This window comes from Dermacentor albipictus, chromosome 4 (assembly GCF_038994185.2).
Source record: "Dermacentor albipictus isolate Rhodes 1998 colony chromosome 4, USDA_Dalb.pri_finalv2, whole genome shotgun sequence".
Taxonomy (NCBI): domain Eukaryota; kingdom Metazoa; phylum Arthropoda; class Arachnida; order Ixodida; family Ixodidae; genus Dermacentor; species Dermacentor albipictus.
Genome location: NC_091824.1, coordinates 175,437,578 through 175,456,205, shown reverse-complemented (window position 1 = coordinate 175,456,205; position 18,628 = coordinate 175,437,578). Strand labels below are relative to the sequence as shown.

The 18,628-nt window shown below is 47.5% G+C and overlaps 1 protein-coding gene across 3 annotated transcripts in view; it reads right to left on the bottom strand.

Annotated features, from left to right (window-relative positions):
- Positions 1–18,628, bottom strand: part of LOC135919827 (uncharacterized) — a 167,889-nt gene that overhangs the window by 112,604 nt on the left and 36,657 nt on the right. Inside the window, exons 2-3 of one of the 3 annotated variants that reach the window (XM_070537852.1) lie at positions 17,262–17,409; positions 14,867–15,308 (exon numbers count right to left, since the gene is read on the bottom strand). The exons of the other annotated variants lie outside the window; for them this stretch is intronic. Coding sequence (XP_070393953.1) covers positions 15,016–15,308; positions 17,262–17,409 — 441 coding nt within the window. The 3' untranslated portion in view covers positions 14,867–15,015. Of the gene's footprint in view, positions 1–14,866; positions 15,309–17,261; positions 17,410–18,628 lie in introns of those variants that run through there. 3 annotated transcript variants of the gene reach the window in all.

Sequence of the window (18,628 nt, the reverse complement as noted above, 5' to 3'; positions counted from 1 at the left end):
TTAAAAGATAGACGAATACGAGACAGCTGGCGACAAAGTAGAATGAATTTGATTTATAAAGGAAAGGGGGAGAAAGACAGAATTCACTCGTATAGACCGTTGACCATTACATACGTAATATACAGGCTAGCAATGCGGGCAATCAAATTAAAGCTTCAAGCATGGACAGAGAATAATGGCATTCTGGGAGAGCTTCAGAATGGTTTCAGAATAGGTAGGCGTTTGGATGACAACTTGTTTGTTCTTACTCAGTGTATTGAAATATCAAAAGCAGAAAGCAGACCGTTGTATGTGGCATTTTTAGACATTACAGGAGCCTACGACAACGTGGACCGCAACATGATGTGGGATATCCTGGAAGGGGAAGGCTTAGGTAACGATTGTATACAGCTTTTGAGAGAGATTTACCTAGAAAATACCGTTTGCGTTGAATGGGAAGGGATCAGGAGCGAGGAGAAAGTTCATATCAACAAGGGACTGAGGCAGGGGTGCCCTTTATCCCCGCTGTTGTTTATGATGTACATGGTGAGGATGGAGAGGGCGCTAGAAGGAAGTAATATCGGGTTTAATCTCTCATACAAACAGGCGGGTACAGTAATAGAGCAGCAACTCCCAGGTTTATCTTATGCAGATGACATTGTGTTGCTAGCTAACAAGCAAAGTGATTTGCAACGTCAGACTAATATCTGTGGACAGGAAGGCAACGATTTAGGCTTGAAGTTTAGTGTTAGAAAATCAGGTGTTATGGTATTCAATGAAAACAGTGAACAGACAGTGGAGATACAGGGCCAAGAAATACCTCGTGTAACAGAATATATATACCTTGGTATATGGATAAACGAAGGCAATGGATATATGGAAACACAGGGAAAAACCATAACAGTATAGGGGAAGAGAAATGCAGCCATAATGAAGTACAGAGCGCTATGGGGATACAATAGGTACGAGGTCCTCCGAGGTATGTGGAAAGGTGTAATGGTTCCAGGACTTACTTTTGGAAATGCGGTTGTTTGCTTTAAATCAGGGGTACAATCAGGACTCGACGGGAACCAAAGGTAAGTGGGTCGCCTCGCATTGGGCGCTCACGGGAAGACTACAAATGAAGCTGTGCAGGGTGATATGGGCTGGACTAGTTTTAAAGTGAGGGAAGCTTCCAGTAAAATTGAGTATGAAGAACGGATGAGAAATATGGAAGAAAGTAAATGGGCTGGGACAGTGTTCAGGTATCTGTACAGGAAAAACATTGGTTCACAGTGGAGGAAAAGAACTAGGAAGCTTACCAGCAAGTATGCGGCCTGTAGGGTGGACAACACAACAACAAAGGTCAAGCGGAAAGTCAGAGAAGGTGAATTAATCTCATGGGTGGCGGCAATGGAAAAGAAACCTGCCATGAGTAACTACTTAAGAGGAAAAAACGAACTCAGGAAAGAAACCATTTCTCATAACTCAAAGGGAAGCTCAGTACTTTTCGAAGCGAGATCAGGATGCCTTAGAACACGCACCTATAAAGCGAGATATAAGAAGGAAGAAGAAGCATGTGCTTGCTGTGGTAAAGCTAGGGAGACGACGGAGCATATTTTATTAGAATGTGAAGACGTCTACCCAGCGGTCGATTTAGGCACCACTGGCCTCCTTGAAGCCCTTGGGTTCAGAGGGAGCAGTGGTAAAGCAAACATGTCCGCAATAGACATTAGTAAGAGGCGACTGGAGGATTGGTGGAAGAAAAGTAGGGAAACGACAAAAGACGGAGACGTACAAAAGCACAGTTCGCAATAGGGGATCAGAAAATTTGGGCGTGGTAGTTCATAGTGTTTTTTTTTTTTCATTGTTTAACCTAGGTAGAATATTAGGCAGTATAGTAGCAAGAGCTTGGTGGCGCAACCCACCGCCCCGTTACAAACAGAAAATTGGCAACTACGGCGTCGATTCTACAAACACAAGAGGAGAGACGCTCGTAGAATTCGCAGAAAGGAATAAGCTTCGAATAATGAACACCTTATTCAGGAAGCGTTGGAACAAAAAGTGGACCTGGAAACGCCCTAATGGCGAAACAAGAAATGAAATTGATTTCATACTTTCTGCCAATCCCAGCATGCTGCAGGATGTGAAAGTGTTAGGTAAGGTAAAGTGGTGTGGTCATACATATTTAGAGGTCTAGGATTCACCACTGTTTGAAGAGAGAAAGAGTAAAATTGGTCAGGAAGAAAAGATAAAAAGGATAAAAGCAGAGCAATTCAGGCTGGTACTTGCAAACAAATATGCAGCCTTAGAACAGAGAGATGGAGATGAGATAGAAGCAATGAGTGAAACCGTAGCTAGGTTGGCTTCAGAAGCAGTAATTCCTTCTTTCTTTATTCAATACTGCAGACCTTGTACGGGTCCAAGCACGATGGGTTAAATGGCAACAAAACAATAATAACAAAGTTAAAAACATCGAAGTGTGGTGAAAGGCAATAAAGAATCATTCCAGTCGGTTATAGCGCAAGGAAAAAATGAAAACTTGAATAAATCTGTTTGTACAAACTACGGCGTCAGTGAATTAGGATGATGGTGGCGTGTATGCCTCGACCATGAAAGCGACAGATATGGAGATGGGTTAATAGCTAGATCTTGATTCCAAAGCAAGAAAAGAAATTGTAGACGTAAATTTTTTTTCGTTGTTCAAGACATTGGATACCGTTAATTTGCATTAATTCAGAGGGTGAGTCATACGCGGGAAATTTAGAGTAAATAAACCTTACAGCTTTTCTCTGTACCTTTTCAAGGCGGGTGATATTGTGTTTAATTAACGGGTCCCGGACAACGCATGCATGTTCAAGTTTCGGTTTAATTAGTGATTTGTAATGGATGGAAACAACTTTATTTTGAATCCGGCAAATTTGACGACCCGGGCTCACGTCTCCCATGAGGTCACTTCGAGGCCTTGCCTCGTCGCTGCCTCTCGGGCTTGCTGGACAGCCCACTCTTGTGTCTTGAGGTTGGAGCTGCGCAGAGCGGCGGCCCACTTCGGCGCAAGAGCCTCCGGAGCTACTGCCATTGTGGCTGATGTAACCCGACACTCCCACAACATGTGTGACAGCGTCGCTCTAGTTTCCTGACATAATTTGCAAAGAGCAGTCGGGTATTGCGCGGGGAAAATGTGCTGCAATCGCACCGGACTGGGGAATGTTTGTGTTTGCAATTGTCGCCAGATAACTGCCTGGCGACGTTTCAGCATGGGGTGAGGTGGGGGCAGCAACCGCCTGCCTAGCTGGTAGTGCTTGGTGATGTCATTGCACCTGATCAGGCGTTCTCGCGTGTTTTGAACCAGGAGTTCCGAACTCGAAGAGGCGGTTTCCGATTCTGCGCGGCGGGTCAGTTCTCGAGCAGAGCGGTGTGCTACCTCGTTCAAGTTAATGACGCCCTCATCGGTGGGGTTGGCGACGTGCGCTGGAAACCACATGATCGCGGTGTTATCGAAGTGCTGTCGACCAGCTTTCTTAAGAATCTGGAGAGCTTCGGAGGAAATGCGCCCCCGCGCGTAGTTGAGAACTACGGATTGTGATTCGCTTAAAACTACCTCGCAGAGGGGGTCGGTAAGCGCAAGCGCACTCGCTACCTCTTCTGCTGTTTCGGGGTATTGCGTTGCGACACTACACGCGTGCGTAAGCCGGGAGCTAACGTCTACGACTACCGCCGTGAACCGGTGTTCTCGTGTGTATTCTGCGGCGTCTACAAAGCGCGTAGTCCTCTTTCCACCCAAGGAGCGCAGCAGTGCCTAGGCACGGGCCTGGCGTCAGCCCCAATTAAATTCGGGGTGCATGTTTCGAGGTATAGGGGCGACAATCAGCGTGTCGCTGAGGTCGGGTGGAATGACCTGTTTCTGACCGTGTTGGACGTGGTAGGTGAAGCCGAGTTTCTGCAGGATGTACCGGCCCGTGGCTGTCAGAGACATTCGTTCGAGTTGAGAGGTTCTTTGCGCATCCACGATTTCCTCAAGCGTGTCGTATACCCCCAGCTGTAGCAGACGAGCAGTGCTTGTGGACTCCGGTAGGCCAAGGGCGATCTTGTAAGTCTTGCGTATAAGGGTGTTGATTTTCTCCCTTTCAGTGACATTCCAGTTGTGGAAGGCAGCCACATAAGTGATGTGACTGATTGCGAAAGAGTGTATGAGGCGCATGACACTGTCTTCCTTCATGCCCGTGCGCTTGTTTGTAATGCATTTGATCAGGCGGGTAGCCGCTGTAACCTTGCCTTCGATTTTGGGAATAGCTTCTGTGTTTGACCCGTCGGCTGTTATATGCATGCCTAGGATGCGTATCTTCGGGACTCGGGGAATACAGGATCTTGCGTATAGAGGATTATGTCGTCACATTGGCGCGATTCGGCTGTAGGCTTGGGCCGGCGGCGCGGGCGGTAGACGAGCAGCTCCGATTTCAGGGGAGGTAGTCGGAGACCTGTGCCTTGGAGGTAGGTTTCGACTGCAGAGACCGCTGCTTGTAAGGTGCATTCTATCTGACCGTCACTGCCCTTGTTGACCCACAGGGTGATGTCATCTGCATACAAGGCGCAATGGAGGCCATCGATCTCGTCGAGGCAGGCCGGGAGACCCAGCATCACGAGGTTGAAAAGGAGCGGGGATATGACCGATCCTTGAGGAGTGCCGGTGCTTCCTAGTGTATGTTCGTCGGATGTCATGCTGCCGACCGCGAGGGTGACTGTGCGGCGCAACAGGAAGTGTCTGACGTAGTTGTAGCTTCGCTCACCCAAGTTGAGAGTGTTTATGCGGCTCAGGATTGCTGCATGTGCTACATTGTGCCTTTTCCAGATCTAGGCTGAGGATGGCCCGGTTGCCACTAGTTGGGTCATTGATAATCTAGTGGTAGAGCTGGAGCATGACGTCTTGAGTGGAGAGATGTGACCGGAAGCCCACCATAGTGGGTGGGTAGGCTCGTGTCCTCGAGGTGGGGTTTGATGCGGGAGAGGAACGCGTGCTCCATCACCTTGCCAACGCAGGATGTGAGGGAAATGGGCCGCAAGTAATCGGGGCTGGACGGCTTGCCTGGCTTCGGTATCAGGACTGCTTTAGAGCGTTTCCACGCCTCTGGGATGCGGCCTGCTCGCCAGCATTTGTTGATGTATGCCGTAAGAGCGGTTATCGAGGCATCATCGAGGTTTCTTAGAGTCTTGTTCGTAACCTTGTCGGTACCAGGTACTGATTTGCTATTAAGGTCGTGGAGAGCTGCGCGGATCTCTGACTCGTGAAATTCTTCATCGAGTGTCACATTTATCTCTCCAGTGTAATCTCCGTGTTGAACATCGGGCCGTTGCGGGAAGTGCTTGGCTGGCAGGCGTGTCACGAGCTGGTGATCACTCGTGGTAGCCTGTTCCTTGTGCAAAAGGCGTTGCAGGTTTGCTCGCTGAGCAGACTTGCTCTGCGTTTACCCCAAGAGGTGACGAAGGAGACGCCATGTGCTGCCATTGTGGAGCTGCCCATCGACTGCGTTGCAGATTTCATACCACTGCTGCTGACTTAAAGTCCGGCAGTGTTCTTCCAGCTGGCGATTGATATGTGCGATCTTCTTAAGAAGCTTTCGGTTGTGCCTTTGCTTCTTCGATCTTGCGTTTAGTGACGTCTTGGCTTCCCAGAGGTTGGCTAGTCGGCTGTCGATCTTGTCAACCTGGACTTCGGGTGCGAGCGTCTGCGTCGCCTTGTTCATGTCGTCGTTGAGCGTCTCCATCCATGCCTCGATGTCATCGATGTTCTCCTCACCTCTCTGTTCAACTCACTGCTTTCAGAAGTTGTCCCAGTCCGTCCATTTCAATAGCTTAGGAAGAGGGGGTGTACCCGCCTGAGGAATTCGTGCTTCTATGATCATGTGGTCACTACCGAGATCTTCGAAGGTATAGCACCACATTGCTTGAGGGATGTTACGGACCGCCGTCAGGTCTGGTGTCGTGTCCCGTGCTGTAGAGGTGCCCGTGCGGGCCGGCGCCGTGGGATTGGTAATAAGAGTTAATTCGGCATCATGCAGGTCCTGCCACAGGCGTCGACCTTTGGCGGTAGTGTAGCCATAGCCCCAGGCCTCGTTCTGGGCGTTAAAATCTCCCCCCACCAGAAATGGGTTTGCGCCCGCCAAGGAAAGCGCCCCTGGGAACAGAGAGAGGAAACGAGCCCGTGAGTCAGCCGGATTACTACATATGTTGAGGAGAAATACACTGTGGTTGCGTGTTCTATTGGGAAGGAGCTCTACAAGCATGTTTTCCGCATTTGTGCCACTTACGCTGTATTCTTGCACTATTATCCCTTTCCGAATTAAAATTGCAAGTCCGCGATCAACGGGAATCGGCGAGGCATGCGCAGTGTAACCTGGAAGCTTTGGTACGGTACCTACTGTTTCTTGTATCATTATGATGTCCGGTTTGGGTAGCGCGTATCGGACGTATTGTTGCAGTAGTGGTTGCTTCTTAGTGAAGCCCCAACAGTTCCACTGCCACAACGAGCTCGTTAGTGGGGCTGGCCATCGTGGTGCTGTACCTGTGCGTTACCTGAAATAGGGCTAGGGTGAATGACTGTAGGGCCCATGGTGGGCATCATTTCCATGCCTGGGCGAAGGCCTATGTGAGTCTCGATTTTGTCTATATGAGTTTCAACACTGTCTGTTCGAGCAGTGAGGTTATTGACTGCAACGCCGATGTTGCGGATCCCGGTTTGAATTTCTGAAAGCAGCTTCCTCATTTCTTCTTGTTCTTTCCGCCAGTTGTTTATCGTGACATGTGCTTTGCGCCAATCACTTACTGCTGATTCGAGGTTCTCGAGCTGTTGAGACTCGGAATTGGCCGCCGCGCGTTTCTTTGTGGGCGGCGCCGCACTGTCGTTACCGTTCGTGACGGGAGTCGGGACTAAAGCAGGTTTAGGTATAGATGTCTGCGCCATCGACAGTTTAATCTCTCGAATTTCTTGGGTTAATTGTAGCACGACCGTGCGTAACTGTGCGTTTTCGCGCTGCATTGCTTCAATGCCACATCCCTAGGGTCCGTCTTATTATTGGGTTCTGAGGCAGTAGCGCCCTGAGTCTTGCGTCTCAGCGAGCCCTTAACCGCATCTGCCCAGCTCGCCTTGTCAGGTAGGTCCGAATCTTGCTGGTCGGCTTGCTTCGGACGCCGAGAGCTCGAACGGCCACGGCTCGGCCCGGGGGTTTTGCTGCGCGCCCGGCTCCGAGACCTGCTCTGCCGGCGGGATAGAGGCCCCGCAGCCGAGCGAGACCGGGCCCGGCCTCGAGAGCGGGAGCGCGAGGCAGGTGGGAAATGTTCGTCGAAGTTCTGTTGCTGTAAGCATATTTAGCGCCAGCAAACAAGGACGTAAGGGAGACGACAACACAATGCGCTAGCGCATTGTGTTGTCGTCTCCCTTACGTCCTTGTTTGCTGGCGCTAAATATGCTTTCAATTTACCAACACGCCCAACAAATGGCAATTCTGTTGCTGTAGCTCGAGGGCGGCCTCCGCCGCTGCCCTCTGATGGTCTCCGCGTCGTTTCTTAACAAGATAGGGGGTCTTGAATCGAGCCTTGCAGGTCTTGTCCGCAGTGCGATGCGCTCCCCCACAAAGGTGACACCTTGGCGTGCATGTGTGATTGGGGTCTGGGTTCGAGGCTCCGCAGCCTCTACACACACGGTCTTGGGGGTTCGGGCAGACGTCCATGCGATGGCCGACGCGTCCGCACTGGTGTCACACGTCAATCTGCTTTCTGTACAAGGTACACCTGAGCATAGCACCCCCGTAGTACACCCACGTTGGTACTCTGCCACCATCGAAGGCGATGATGACCGACGTGGTCTTGCTGAGTCTTTTGGCCGCTAAGGCATTTGGGTTCCTCTTGTTGACGATATTGAGGTGAATGTCCTTCGCGTCTTCTTCGAGAAGAATGCCTCGGACGACTCCCCTTGACTGTATAGTCGGGCGCAGTTTCATATGCCCGTATCTCGAACTGGTGTCCGTCGACCTCAAAGCTGTCGAGTCGGCGGTACCGTTCTGCATTAGGAGAGCGAGGGGTATTCAGAACGATGATGTTTTGCTGCGTATTTGGGCAGACAATGTCTTCCGTGGCGTCTTGTGGTGATACGTTTGCTGCCTTATAGGGCCGAAGCGAGGCGGACGACCCCGACTGTTGCAACGTTCAAGCCGCCCCGTGGCCTGATAACTACCTTGTGGTGATCACGTGGAAGGGTGGGCATCTTCGCTGCCTTCAGAACTTGCTGTTTGTGAGCGCGCGGGCCTCGCTACGCCTTGTTCGTGCCTCCAACGCCGGTTTGGGAAACTGATGCAATGTTAGGGTTAGCGCGCTTGCCCCAAGGAGAAAGTCGTTCGCGCGGGCCAATGGTTCACCATCCTGCTTCTTCGGAAATCTCGGTGGGTGAGATGTCAGTTCCTGCAACTTGTATTTCCATGGCGGCTTGAAGAAATTTGACGCGCAGCCGTAACTGCGGCTCACGTAGCGGCCGGAGCATTAAGCTTAGCAGTAAGCTTAGCTCGGCGGCGCAGCGGCTCGGCAGAAATGGTCCAATGAAGCGGTGAAAAAGCAGTTCCCACCTTGAAGACGAATATCGGTAGAGTCAGGATAACTTGCGGGAGATGATGGTGCAAAATTACAGAGATATTTTTCAAAAACACTGCGAAATCGTTTACGAAAGACGGAGCCGGCGTGAAGTGCATCCGCTCCCTTCGGCTTCTTCTTCTTCCTTCTAGTAATTTGTAAGCAAGTAATGTTACGCTAGGAGGAGAATTTCTAAGCTTATGTCTTAAAATGTATAGTTTATGGAATGCGGAAGAGCAGATGTTATTTATATGTAAATTCCATGATAAAGTATTAGTAAGTGTGACACCCAAATATTTACATTTAGTCTCTTCCAGCAAAGGTGACGAACCTAGCTTGTAGTCAAAAGAAAGCGGAGCTTTTTTGCGAAAGAAGTGAAGAAAGATGGTGTTATCAGTGTTAAGTTTCATGGCCCACGTTTCACACCATTCAAAAATCTTAGCTAGAGAGGAGTTAAGATGAATTTGGTCATTAATTGAAGTTATTCCTTGAAAAAACACACAATCATCCGCAAGCAACCTGATTTGGACATTCAGATCAAGTTCAGCAGTAATGTCATTAATATATAATAAAAACAATGAGGACCCCAGCACACTTCCTTGGGGCACGCCAGAGCCGACCGGAAGGCAACCTGATTGTTGCTCATTAACTGCTACAAATTGGTAGCGATTGGTTAAATAGTTTGATATCCATATGATTAAAATTTCCGGGAGGCAAATGCGTCTGAGTTTTAATATTAGTTTGTCATGGGGAACTTTATGGAAAGCTTTACTGAAATCAAGAAATATTGCATCAATCTGCCCGTTCTTATCGAGACATGATGCGAGTGAATGTATTGCTGTCACTAGTTGTGTAATTGTTGAGTATCTTTTTCTAAACCCGTGCTGGAAATTAGAGAGGACTGCGTGCGCACATAAAAATTCATTAATCTGGTTGGCAATAATATGTTCGATTAGTTTACAACATGATGATGTAGTTGATATTTTAACGGTAATCTTTTAATAATGTGGGGTCATCTTTCTTCTGTATTGACACAACCCTGGCTATCTTCAGTCGCTCGGTTATTGTCCATGAAGTAATGAAATACGAATGAAATACGTAATGAAGTGGGAGGTAAGACACCAAGGCAACCAGTAGGTAAGCTTTCCCAAGTAACAAAGGACCAAATAAAGAAACGACAAAGAATGAAAGTTTCCAACTGAAGAGATCACATAGAATTCGCGGAACTGTCAAAACCGATCGACAAACAGAAAGTAAGGGATATTCGAAATTGTATTGGGAGAAAGACTGAGGAAGCAGTAAAAATGGACGCAGCATGAAATCAGTGAGAAGGAAACTTGGCATAAGACAAACCAAGATGAATGCACTGAAGGATAAACAGGGTAATATCATCAGCAATCTCAAAGATATAGTAAAAGCAGCGGAAGTATCCTATACTGACCTGTACAGTACCCACAGCAGCCACGATACCTCCATTCGTAGTAGTAATGAACAGGTTACAGAGGCTCCTCCTATATCCAGCGATGAAGTTAAAAGGACCTTGCAAGACATGAAACTGGAACACAGTAGATTTAATCAAAGATGGGGGAGAAGTCATGCTTGAAAAACTGGCTGCGCTTTATACGAACTGTCTATCGACTTCCAGGGTCCCAGAGAACTGGAAGAATGCCAACATTGTACTAATAACCAAAAAGGGAGACGTTAAAGAATTGAAATATAGGCCCATTAGCTTACTTCCAATATTATATAAAATATTCACGAAGATAATGTCCCATAAAATAAAGGCAACACCGCGTTTCAGTCAGCCAAAGGAACAGGCTGGCTCCAGGAAAGGATACCCTACAATGGGTCAGATCGATGTAATCAATCCGCAGAGCACAATCAGCCTCTCTATATGGCTTTCATAGATTACGAAAATGCATTTCATTCAGTAGAGATACCAGCAGTCATAGAGGCATACCTAACCAAGGACTACAGGGGGCTTAGTAAATGTCTTTGAAAATGTCTACAGAGATTCCACAGCTACCTTAATTCTCCACAAGAAGATACGAAGATATATATAAAGAAAGGGGTCAGACAAGAATGCACAACCTCTCCAATGTTATTCATTGAGAGCTTGGAAGAAGTATTCAAGCGATTAAACTGGGAAGGCTTAGGAGTGAGGATCAACCTCGAATCTATCAGCAACCTTCGATTTGAGGATGACATTGTCCTGTTCAGCACCACGGGGACGAGTTACAGCAAATGATTGAGGACCTTAACAGAGGGAGTATAAGTGGTGGGGTTGAATATTAATATCTAGAGGACAGAGATAATGGTCAATAGCCGGGCAAGGGAAGAAGAGTTCAGTCCAGTCAGCCTCTAGAGTCTATAAAGGAGTACGCGTTTACCAAGGTCAATTACTCACAGGGGACCCTCATCATGAGAAGAAAATTTGCAGTAGAAAAAAATGGGTTGGAGTGCATACGGCAGACATTGTCAGATTCTGACTGAAAGCTTACCATTATCACTAAAAATAAAGGTGTACAATCAGTGCACTCTACCAGTGCTAACATATGGGGATGAAACTTCAAGAGTGACAAAGAAGCTAGAAAACAAGTTAAGGAACGTGCAATGAGCGACGGAACGAAGAATGCTAGGCGTAGCGTTAAGGGATAGGAAGGGGGAGCGGTTTGAATCAGAGAGCAAACGGGTATAGAAGATATTCTAATTGGCATCAACAGAAAAAATATGGAGCTGGGCAGGTCATGTAATGCGCAGGTTAGATAACCGTTGGACTATTATGGTTACAGAATGGGTCCATTGGGTGCCATGATGTTCATACTGTGGTTAATTCGTTGTATTGGGCGGACGTGGCAACCACGCCGAAGCCAGGATGACGTTCTGGTGCCTACCTATTACAGCAAAGCAAGCACATGTGGAAAAAAGAGAACACCAAAAGGAAAAAAAAGGAAGGAAAATAGAAAAAGGGGCGAGCACGCTACACTGATGGGCCATCGTTGGTGCCTATCGGCAAGTGCCGCTTGCCGGCATTAGAGGCGTCTCTCGGTCTCCGCGCGGTCTAAGCCACAGGCACCGTCTTCTCCACTAGTCTGCTTGAAACCAAGGGCAGCCTGCAGGGATAGACCCTGCGCGACAGATAGCCCAATGCCCTCGCACCTTAGCACCACGTGTTCAATGGTGTCGTCCTCCGCACGCCCGACACCGCACATCGTTGCTTATACTTTGAAGGCGCACAAGTGTACGCAGCGCGCCAGCTCTTGCTTCAAAGAGCAACCTACTCCCAAGGGAATCATCGTGTAGGTGCACCATGACAATAGCTTTCATATCTGCTTATCAATACTGCGTTCTTGAACACAAGACCATTGTAGGTAAGTATACATATTTGTGCAGTAAAATATTGGCACAGAAATGAAATACATTCAAGCAAGGGGCTTCGACAACACATACACATAGCAGAAACTTGTTCGCCGATGTCATCACGCGCAAGACCTTAACAGAATATTCATTTCAAGACACAATTTACAAGCACCGAATATGGCTCAACACGCACACACAAAATAAAGTAACTAATTATTGAATATGCACCTCAAAGAATAACAATGGCTTCTGTGTTACTACACTATCAGCAAGGTTGTTCCAGTCGCCGCTATGGCTCTAGGAAAATAGGAATATTTGTAACAGTTAATTCTCGCAAATAACGGTTTTACTGACAATGTCGCACGCGTTTAGCGCAACCATTGGAATAACTAATTATTTGCGAAGTGTCAATACTGCAGTGCCCATTCACCAACAGGAAAAATAATTTCAAGTGGGAAATACGATTCCTACGAGTAACTGACGGTAAAACGCTTCTTAGAAGGTCCGTGATAGATGTACGTGCATAGGAATGACAGATGAATCCACTTTTTTTAACCTTTTCCAATTTGTTAATGCTTGTTTTAGTGAAGGGGTCCCAGAATGTAACAACATATTCTAATACTGGTCCTACAATAGCTTTGTAAGCAAGTAAGCGAGTTTCAGGGGTAGCATACCGTAATGCCCGCCTTAAAAAGAACAGCTTAACAAGAGCATTAGTGGAGACGGTATCAATATGTGTACTCCAAGAAAGGTTATTAGAAATCCAGAGACCCAGATACTTGTAGCATGTGACTTCGGAAAGTGCGTGATCGGTAATACCATACTGGTAACGGAGAGAGTTCTTTTTAAGTGTTATTCGTCGTATGCCGGCACCTCATTAAAGTTATCCCTATCCTATCCTATCCTATCCTAAGTGTTATTCTCATGTGTACTGTTTTACCATGATTTATTACCATTTGACACATGTAACACCTACTTTCTTGCGTTTTGAAGGTTGTTATTTAGCCTAATTCGATCCTGAATTCAATTTATTTATTTTTTTCATAAGGGACACAGTCATCAGCGTATAGCTTAACACGGGCAGAAAGGTCACGGACAGTACCATTTATAAAAACAAAAAACAAAAGTGGTCCAAGAACAGATGCTGGACTCGACCGGGATGTTGAGGGTGGGCATTATTAAAACAAACCAATCGACGCCGGTTTGACAAGTAAGCCTCGATCCACGCTATTACCTTGTCATTTGTTATTATGAAACCTAATTTATGAATAAGCTTTCTGTGCGAAACCATGTCGAAAGCCTTGGGAATGTCTAAAAACATTCTATCAGTCATTTTGCCTTTGTTAATTGCTTCTGAAAAATCATGAATAGTCTATCAGCTGTGCACACTCTCTTCTGAAGCCATGTTGAACTTTTGATTTTGCGTTATGTTCTTGCAGGAAGTCAATTAAATATTTATGGATAATATGCTCAACTAGATTGCATGCAGTAGAAGTGAGATTGGCCGATAATTTCGTATACATTTCTTTCACTACTTCTATATATAGGTTAAATTCTTGCGACTCTCCAGTCATCTGGTAAAGTACCTTCCTGAAGCGACCTTCTGAATATCACGCATAAATATTTGGAGCACCATTCGGCATACTGCTTTAGAAAGGCATTTGGAATGTCATCTGGACCGGGTGATTTCTTCACATCAAGTCTTAACAATAGATTAAACACTCCATTTTCACATATGGCGTGTTTATGCCATCCGTACACATCCAACGTCGATGTTACGCATCCAGCACGCTTCCTCTGTCTCCCGCACTCGTTCCCCGCGCCTGTTTTAATTGCCCAATCGGTCGGTGAGTCTGCGCTGGTACGGGGAGCGAAACAGGCCGCATTCACTCTCCATCCGCTGGCGCTTCACCCACGGTGTGCGAATGCATGTCGCTCACAAGTAATCAACTACACGCCGCGACCACCGCCCCAGAGGCACGTAGAGCAGGCGGCCGCTGCATGCGATTTTGCTGACCGCCTCCCGAGTCTCAAAGCTCGACCAGCCCAGGCCGCCCTGTGTAGCCTCGTTGGCCACCGCACCATGACAGTCCGAGAGCTATCCGATCAACTTCTCGCTGGCGCAGCTCCAGCCACTCTCGCGCGGCTGCCGAAGGGCAGAGCACAGCATCTGCGGACCTCGGCGAGCACGACGCCTGCATACGCGGCCCGCTTTAGAGCCTGCATACGCGTTCCTTATGCGCGCTCTCTAAGCACGACCGGAGGCGAGCACCACCTCGTGGGGTTGCAGGAAACCCAGCCGCAGGCGCGGCGAATCCATAACAGCAGAAGCGCCCCCAGAAAGTCTGGAGAAGTGGCAAAGCAATCGTCGCTTTAAAGCTGCTCAGTGTAGGCAATGCTATTCGCTTTGAAAGCAAAAGAAAGTGACATCGTGTGAACGAGAAGCGCGTTTGACTGGCCTTTCCAAACAACGCTGCGGCTTACCGCCCGATACTTCCGTCCGTGGTTACGTAAACGTGACGTCACTCCTAGGGATTGGAATAAAAAGATTGCGATAGTTGCGCGTTATAGGGCCCCTGCACGTAATAACACATCTAAAGCGGAAAAAAATGACGTACTATACACGGTTATGAAACGTGCCACTAAACTGTCAGTAGGACTTTTGCAAAACTCTCGTAAAACCTTGTGAATGTTCATACCAAATTTGTTTTAGAGCATTCTGGTGGATGCCTCCCACAGAAGTGCGACATCCGTTTTTGGTGGAGAAGCATGGATTTGTAAACTTCGTGCCTCAATTTTTTTAAACGTGCCGATTATCGGAAATTCGGTTTTAAGAATTCCTAAGTCATCAATAAAAATTCTGTTTCATCTATTCGCCAGGATTGAGCTTTCCCTCTCCAATGCATTTTATTAAATTCGTATCAAGCCGGTTCTTTCATAAAAGCATTTCTACGTTTCGCATCCGATTGAATAGGCGGAATCGGAGAGTTGCGCCCGAGATAAGCCTTGCTCTTCAAAGGAGGAGTTGAGCCCCGCCGCAGCAGCAACATGTCCTTCGCCGAGGCCCGGTTCCGCTCGGACTCATGGCTTCTCCGCCTGTCCGGCTGCCTGCCGCCCCTGCAGCGCGAGAACCGACTGGCGGAAGGGCGCTCCCGTGTGTGGCACACCACGGCAACGCTGGTGGTCGCCGCGTCGCTGCTCGAGCTGACTTCCCTGCTGGGCCGCTCCCTCCTTGGGACCCGACACCTGAGCACGTTCAACGGAGGTCTGTTCTTCACCATCAGGCTCCTTCTGTTGGCCAAGGTGTCCTCGCAGCTTGCCACCGCGCTCGCCAAGTCTCGGGACACGTGGGCACTCGTGGCCCGAGCAGCAGACTACGAGCGCAAATGCCGCCAGCCAGCACAGCGCGGTTCTGTGCGCTGCAAGACTGCCTACAGGCAAGAGACGCTGAACAACTCTCTCTGAATGCGGAAACGAAACATTTAGTGGTCATTCAGCGGTAGATGCGAAAGAAACATTCGGTAGCATTACGCCGCATCTCTTTTAGGACCCAGGACCCATGATTTAAAGCGAGTTCCCCGCATTGCAAAGTGCTGTTTAGGAGCTCATTGGACACATATCCTGCCTCTTCGAGGAGGAGCTAAGTGCAACTAACGGTGGCCCATAGCAGACCACCGTCACTTACAATATATACGTTGTCACGTGTCTTGAAAGGGAACTGGCGACGTTTATTGAGGGCAGCTGGCTCCCGAAAAACATGGTGGTACACTCTTAGCACGGTAACGTGTATTAAAGGGGTATATCCTCACAGATTTGTGCACCTTTAATCTATAAGTTAAACATCAACCTTTAGAATGTTAACGTCTGTTAGAGGTAAGTAGGCGTGCATCTAAACTAGAAGTTACAACACTTTAACCTCTAGTATAGCCATACAGTATTGAGCGCGTTTGCCTAAATATAGAGGTTACTTGCTACAATATACCAGTTGAACCATTAAAATGTTTACACAAAGCGGCTTGATGTAGGTCCCAGATGGACACCGCGCTGCGCATGCTCCGTAGAGCCGGCGTCGCCTAGCAACGGGGACGCGGCTCTTCTTTCTTTCGGGCTTCTTTCTGCTGGCGCCTCCCCTTTCTTACGCGCTTCTTTCTGCGCCCGTATTAGGCAGCGTACAACCATGGGCGGAGAAATCTCGCGGAGGACGCCCCTCAGTCAGTCCATTTCGGAGAATGCCTTTCCACGCGTTTGCGCTTCGAAATAGATCACGTGTCCACCTCGTGTGGTTTCCAGGGCAAAGTGTGTCCCTGTGTTCCTCTCACCCGAAGAAAAAAAAGCAACATTCCGTGTTGCAGGCAACTTAGATCTTACGCGTACCGCGATATCTCCTGTTCGACCTCCAGGATACGAAGACAAAATAATGCCACCTACTCCCTAAAAAGGCGCAACAAAGGTGAGCAAGGGAGCCACAGAAATTTCTTTACTTTCGAATAGTATATTGTAAGTGTAAGACTCATTCTTTTGGGTAACAATTGTGCAGCTGCTAACCAATAAATGAGGCAAATTTTCGCTATGCCATCTTCAAGTGTTCCGACCATTGTCTCGCTCTATTGCTGTTTTTCTTCAACTGCTCATGCATTTGTGTTTACTCGATGGAATGCTCCTAAGGCATCATTTAGCATGCAAAAATGAAAAAAAAAGGAATTTCAGCTAACTGATCTTTTCTAAATTTTTGCATGCTGAATGATACCTTTGGACCAATCCACACAATAAACGCAAATGCATACGCAAGAGGAGAAAAACAGCAACAGCACGGGTCAAGGGTTTGAACGCTTGACGTTGTTCACGGGCAAAGCAAAAATTTCCTTTAATAATTGCTTAACAGCTACACAATTGTACCCAATGAGATTATACGTCTGTCACTTACTATGCCATTCGTGAGTAAAGATCTGTGCTCCCGCGCTCACCTTTGTTGTGCTTTTTGAGGGGTATAGAGCATTCTTTCACTACATATCCTTGCGGTCGAAGAGGAGATGCTACGGCTTGTGTAAATTCTAAGTTGCCAGCAAAACGCAGTTTTTTTTTTGCTTAAGCTGAGAGACACAGGGACAGTTTGCTGTGGAAACCACACGAGGTGTATAGGTGAACTATTTCGAAGCGCAAGCGCGTGAAGAGACAGTGTCCAAAAAGGACTGGCCGAGTGGCACCCTCCGCGAGGGCTCACATTTCTCCGCGCACGGTTGTAGTCTGCTTAATCCTGCCGCGGAAAGAAGCGCGCAAGAAAGAAGAGGCACAAGCAAAGAGAAGCACGAAAGAAGGAAAAGACGCACCTATGTTGTTTGGCGACAGCTGGCTGGGTGTACCATGCGCAGATTTGGCCTTTCTGGTACAAAACCCCAAGAGGTGGCGCGTCCCCGTATAGTTAAGCTGCACCCGGCTCGGTGGACCATATAAAGAGCGGGGCCCAGATAAAATTCTCTGCAAAAAAAAAAAAACCGTTCAGCTGAATAGGATAACAAAAGCTTACTTCCATTTAAATCGCTTAAATCATTGTATATCAGCCAGCAGAGGGCTACTGCTAGTATCCTTTCGCATTTCTGACAAAATGAAACTCCCCGTGAGATAGTCTATTGCTCAACATTTGAGCAAATATGTAACGGTAATGTTCACAAGAATGCAATTCAAAACACTATATGAAGGCCTGACAAGAAGGGCCAGTTAGCTTGTATTAATATTTCGAGTATAAACTGACAGTTCCACAACTATAGTATAGTGTTGTTTAGAATGCAATATTTTTATTTCAAAATACAACATAGGATACACCGCAAATGCAGCAGGCCTTGCTGTCACATGACTTTAGGACCGGGCTATCGAACGGTCTGTATAGCACACACACTACTTTCTTCTTGTCCTTATCTGGCTCTTCTCTTGCAGTGTGATCACTACTGCAGGTCGCACTTCCCCTTTTCTTCGGAAAGAGCATCGGCTCGATGCTCAAGAAGTGGAGTAAGAAAAGAAAAGCAAGACAGGTGCAAGGCAGACGCTCGGACATAGAACACAGTGAGAGTCACTTGAAAGATGAGAGCAGAGCAGTGGTGAAGCGTGACGAGCACTGTCTGAAGAAACAGAGAGGTAACCACATTAACTGCAAATAGGAGTGTCAATATAAGAAAATAAAAATAATAAAAAAATCACAAACGTGTAACATATGGTTTTATGCGTATGACGTGAATTATGTAAGGTCAAGGTTGTTGTCTACGCCGTGTTTGTGCCGCACTGACCGAGACGGCTTCGTAGTTCACGCCACTAATGTGGCGCAGGGCTTTGTATGGACCTAAATAACAGCAACTTTCCACAAGGGACGCGACGGTGAACCAGGGTCCACACGCACACTTGGTCTCCGGGATTGCAGCCCACTCATAGGCGGAAAGCTTTAATTTTTCCGTGGGAGGCCTACGCGCCCGACCAGCTTTCCGAACGCCCCCTCACTCCCCCCCTCTCATATTTATTGTTACGGGGAGAAAAAATGCTTGACAATATATCTACAAGATGTATAAAATGGGCAGGAGACAGGCATACAAGATGGAGCCCATGCACACGACTACCGGCGATCGTTGTCAGTGCTCTCATTGTTCGCTCCTGCAACGCCTCGTAGCAATATATATATATATATATATATATATATATATATATATAT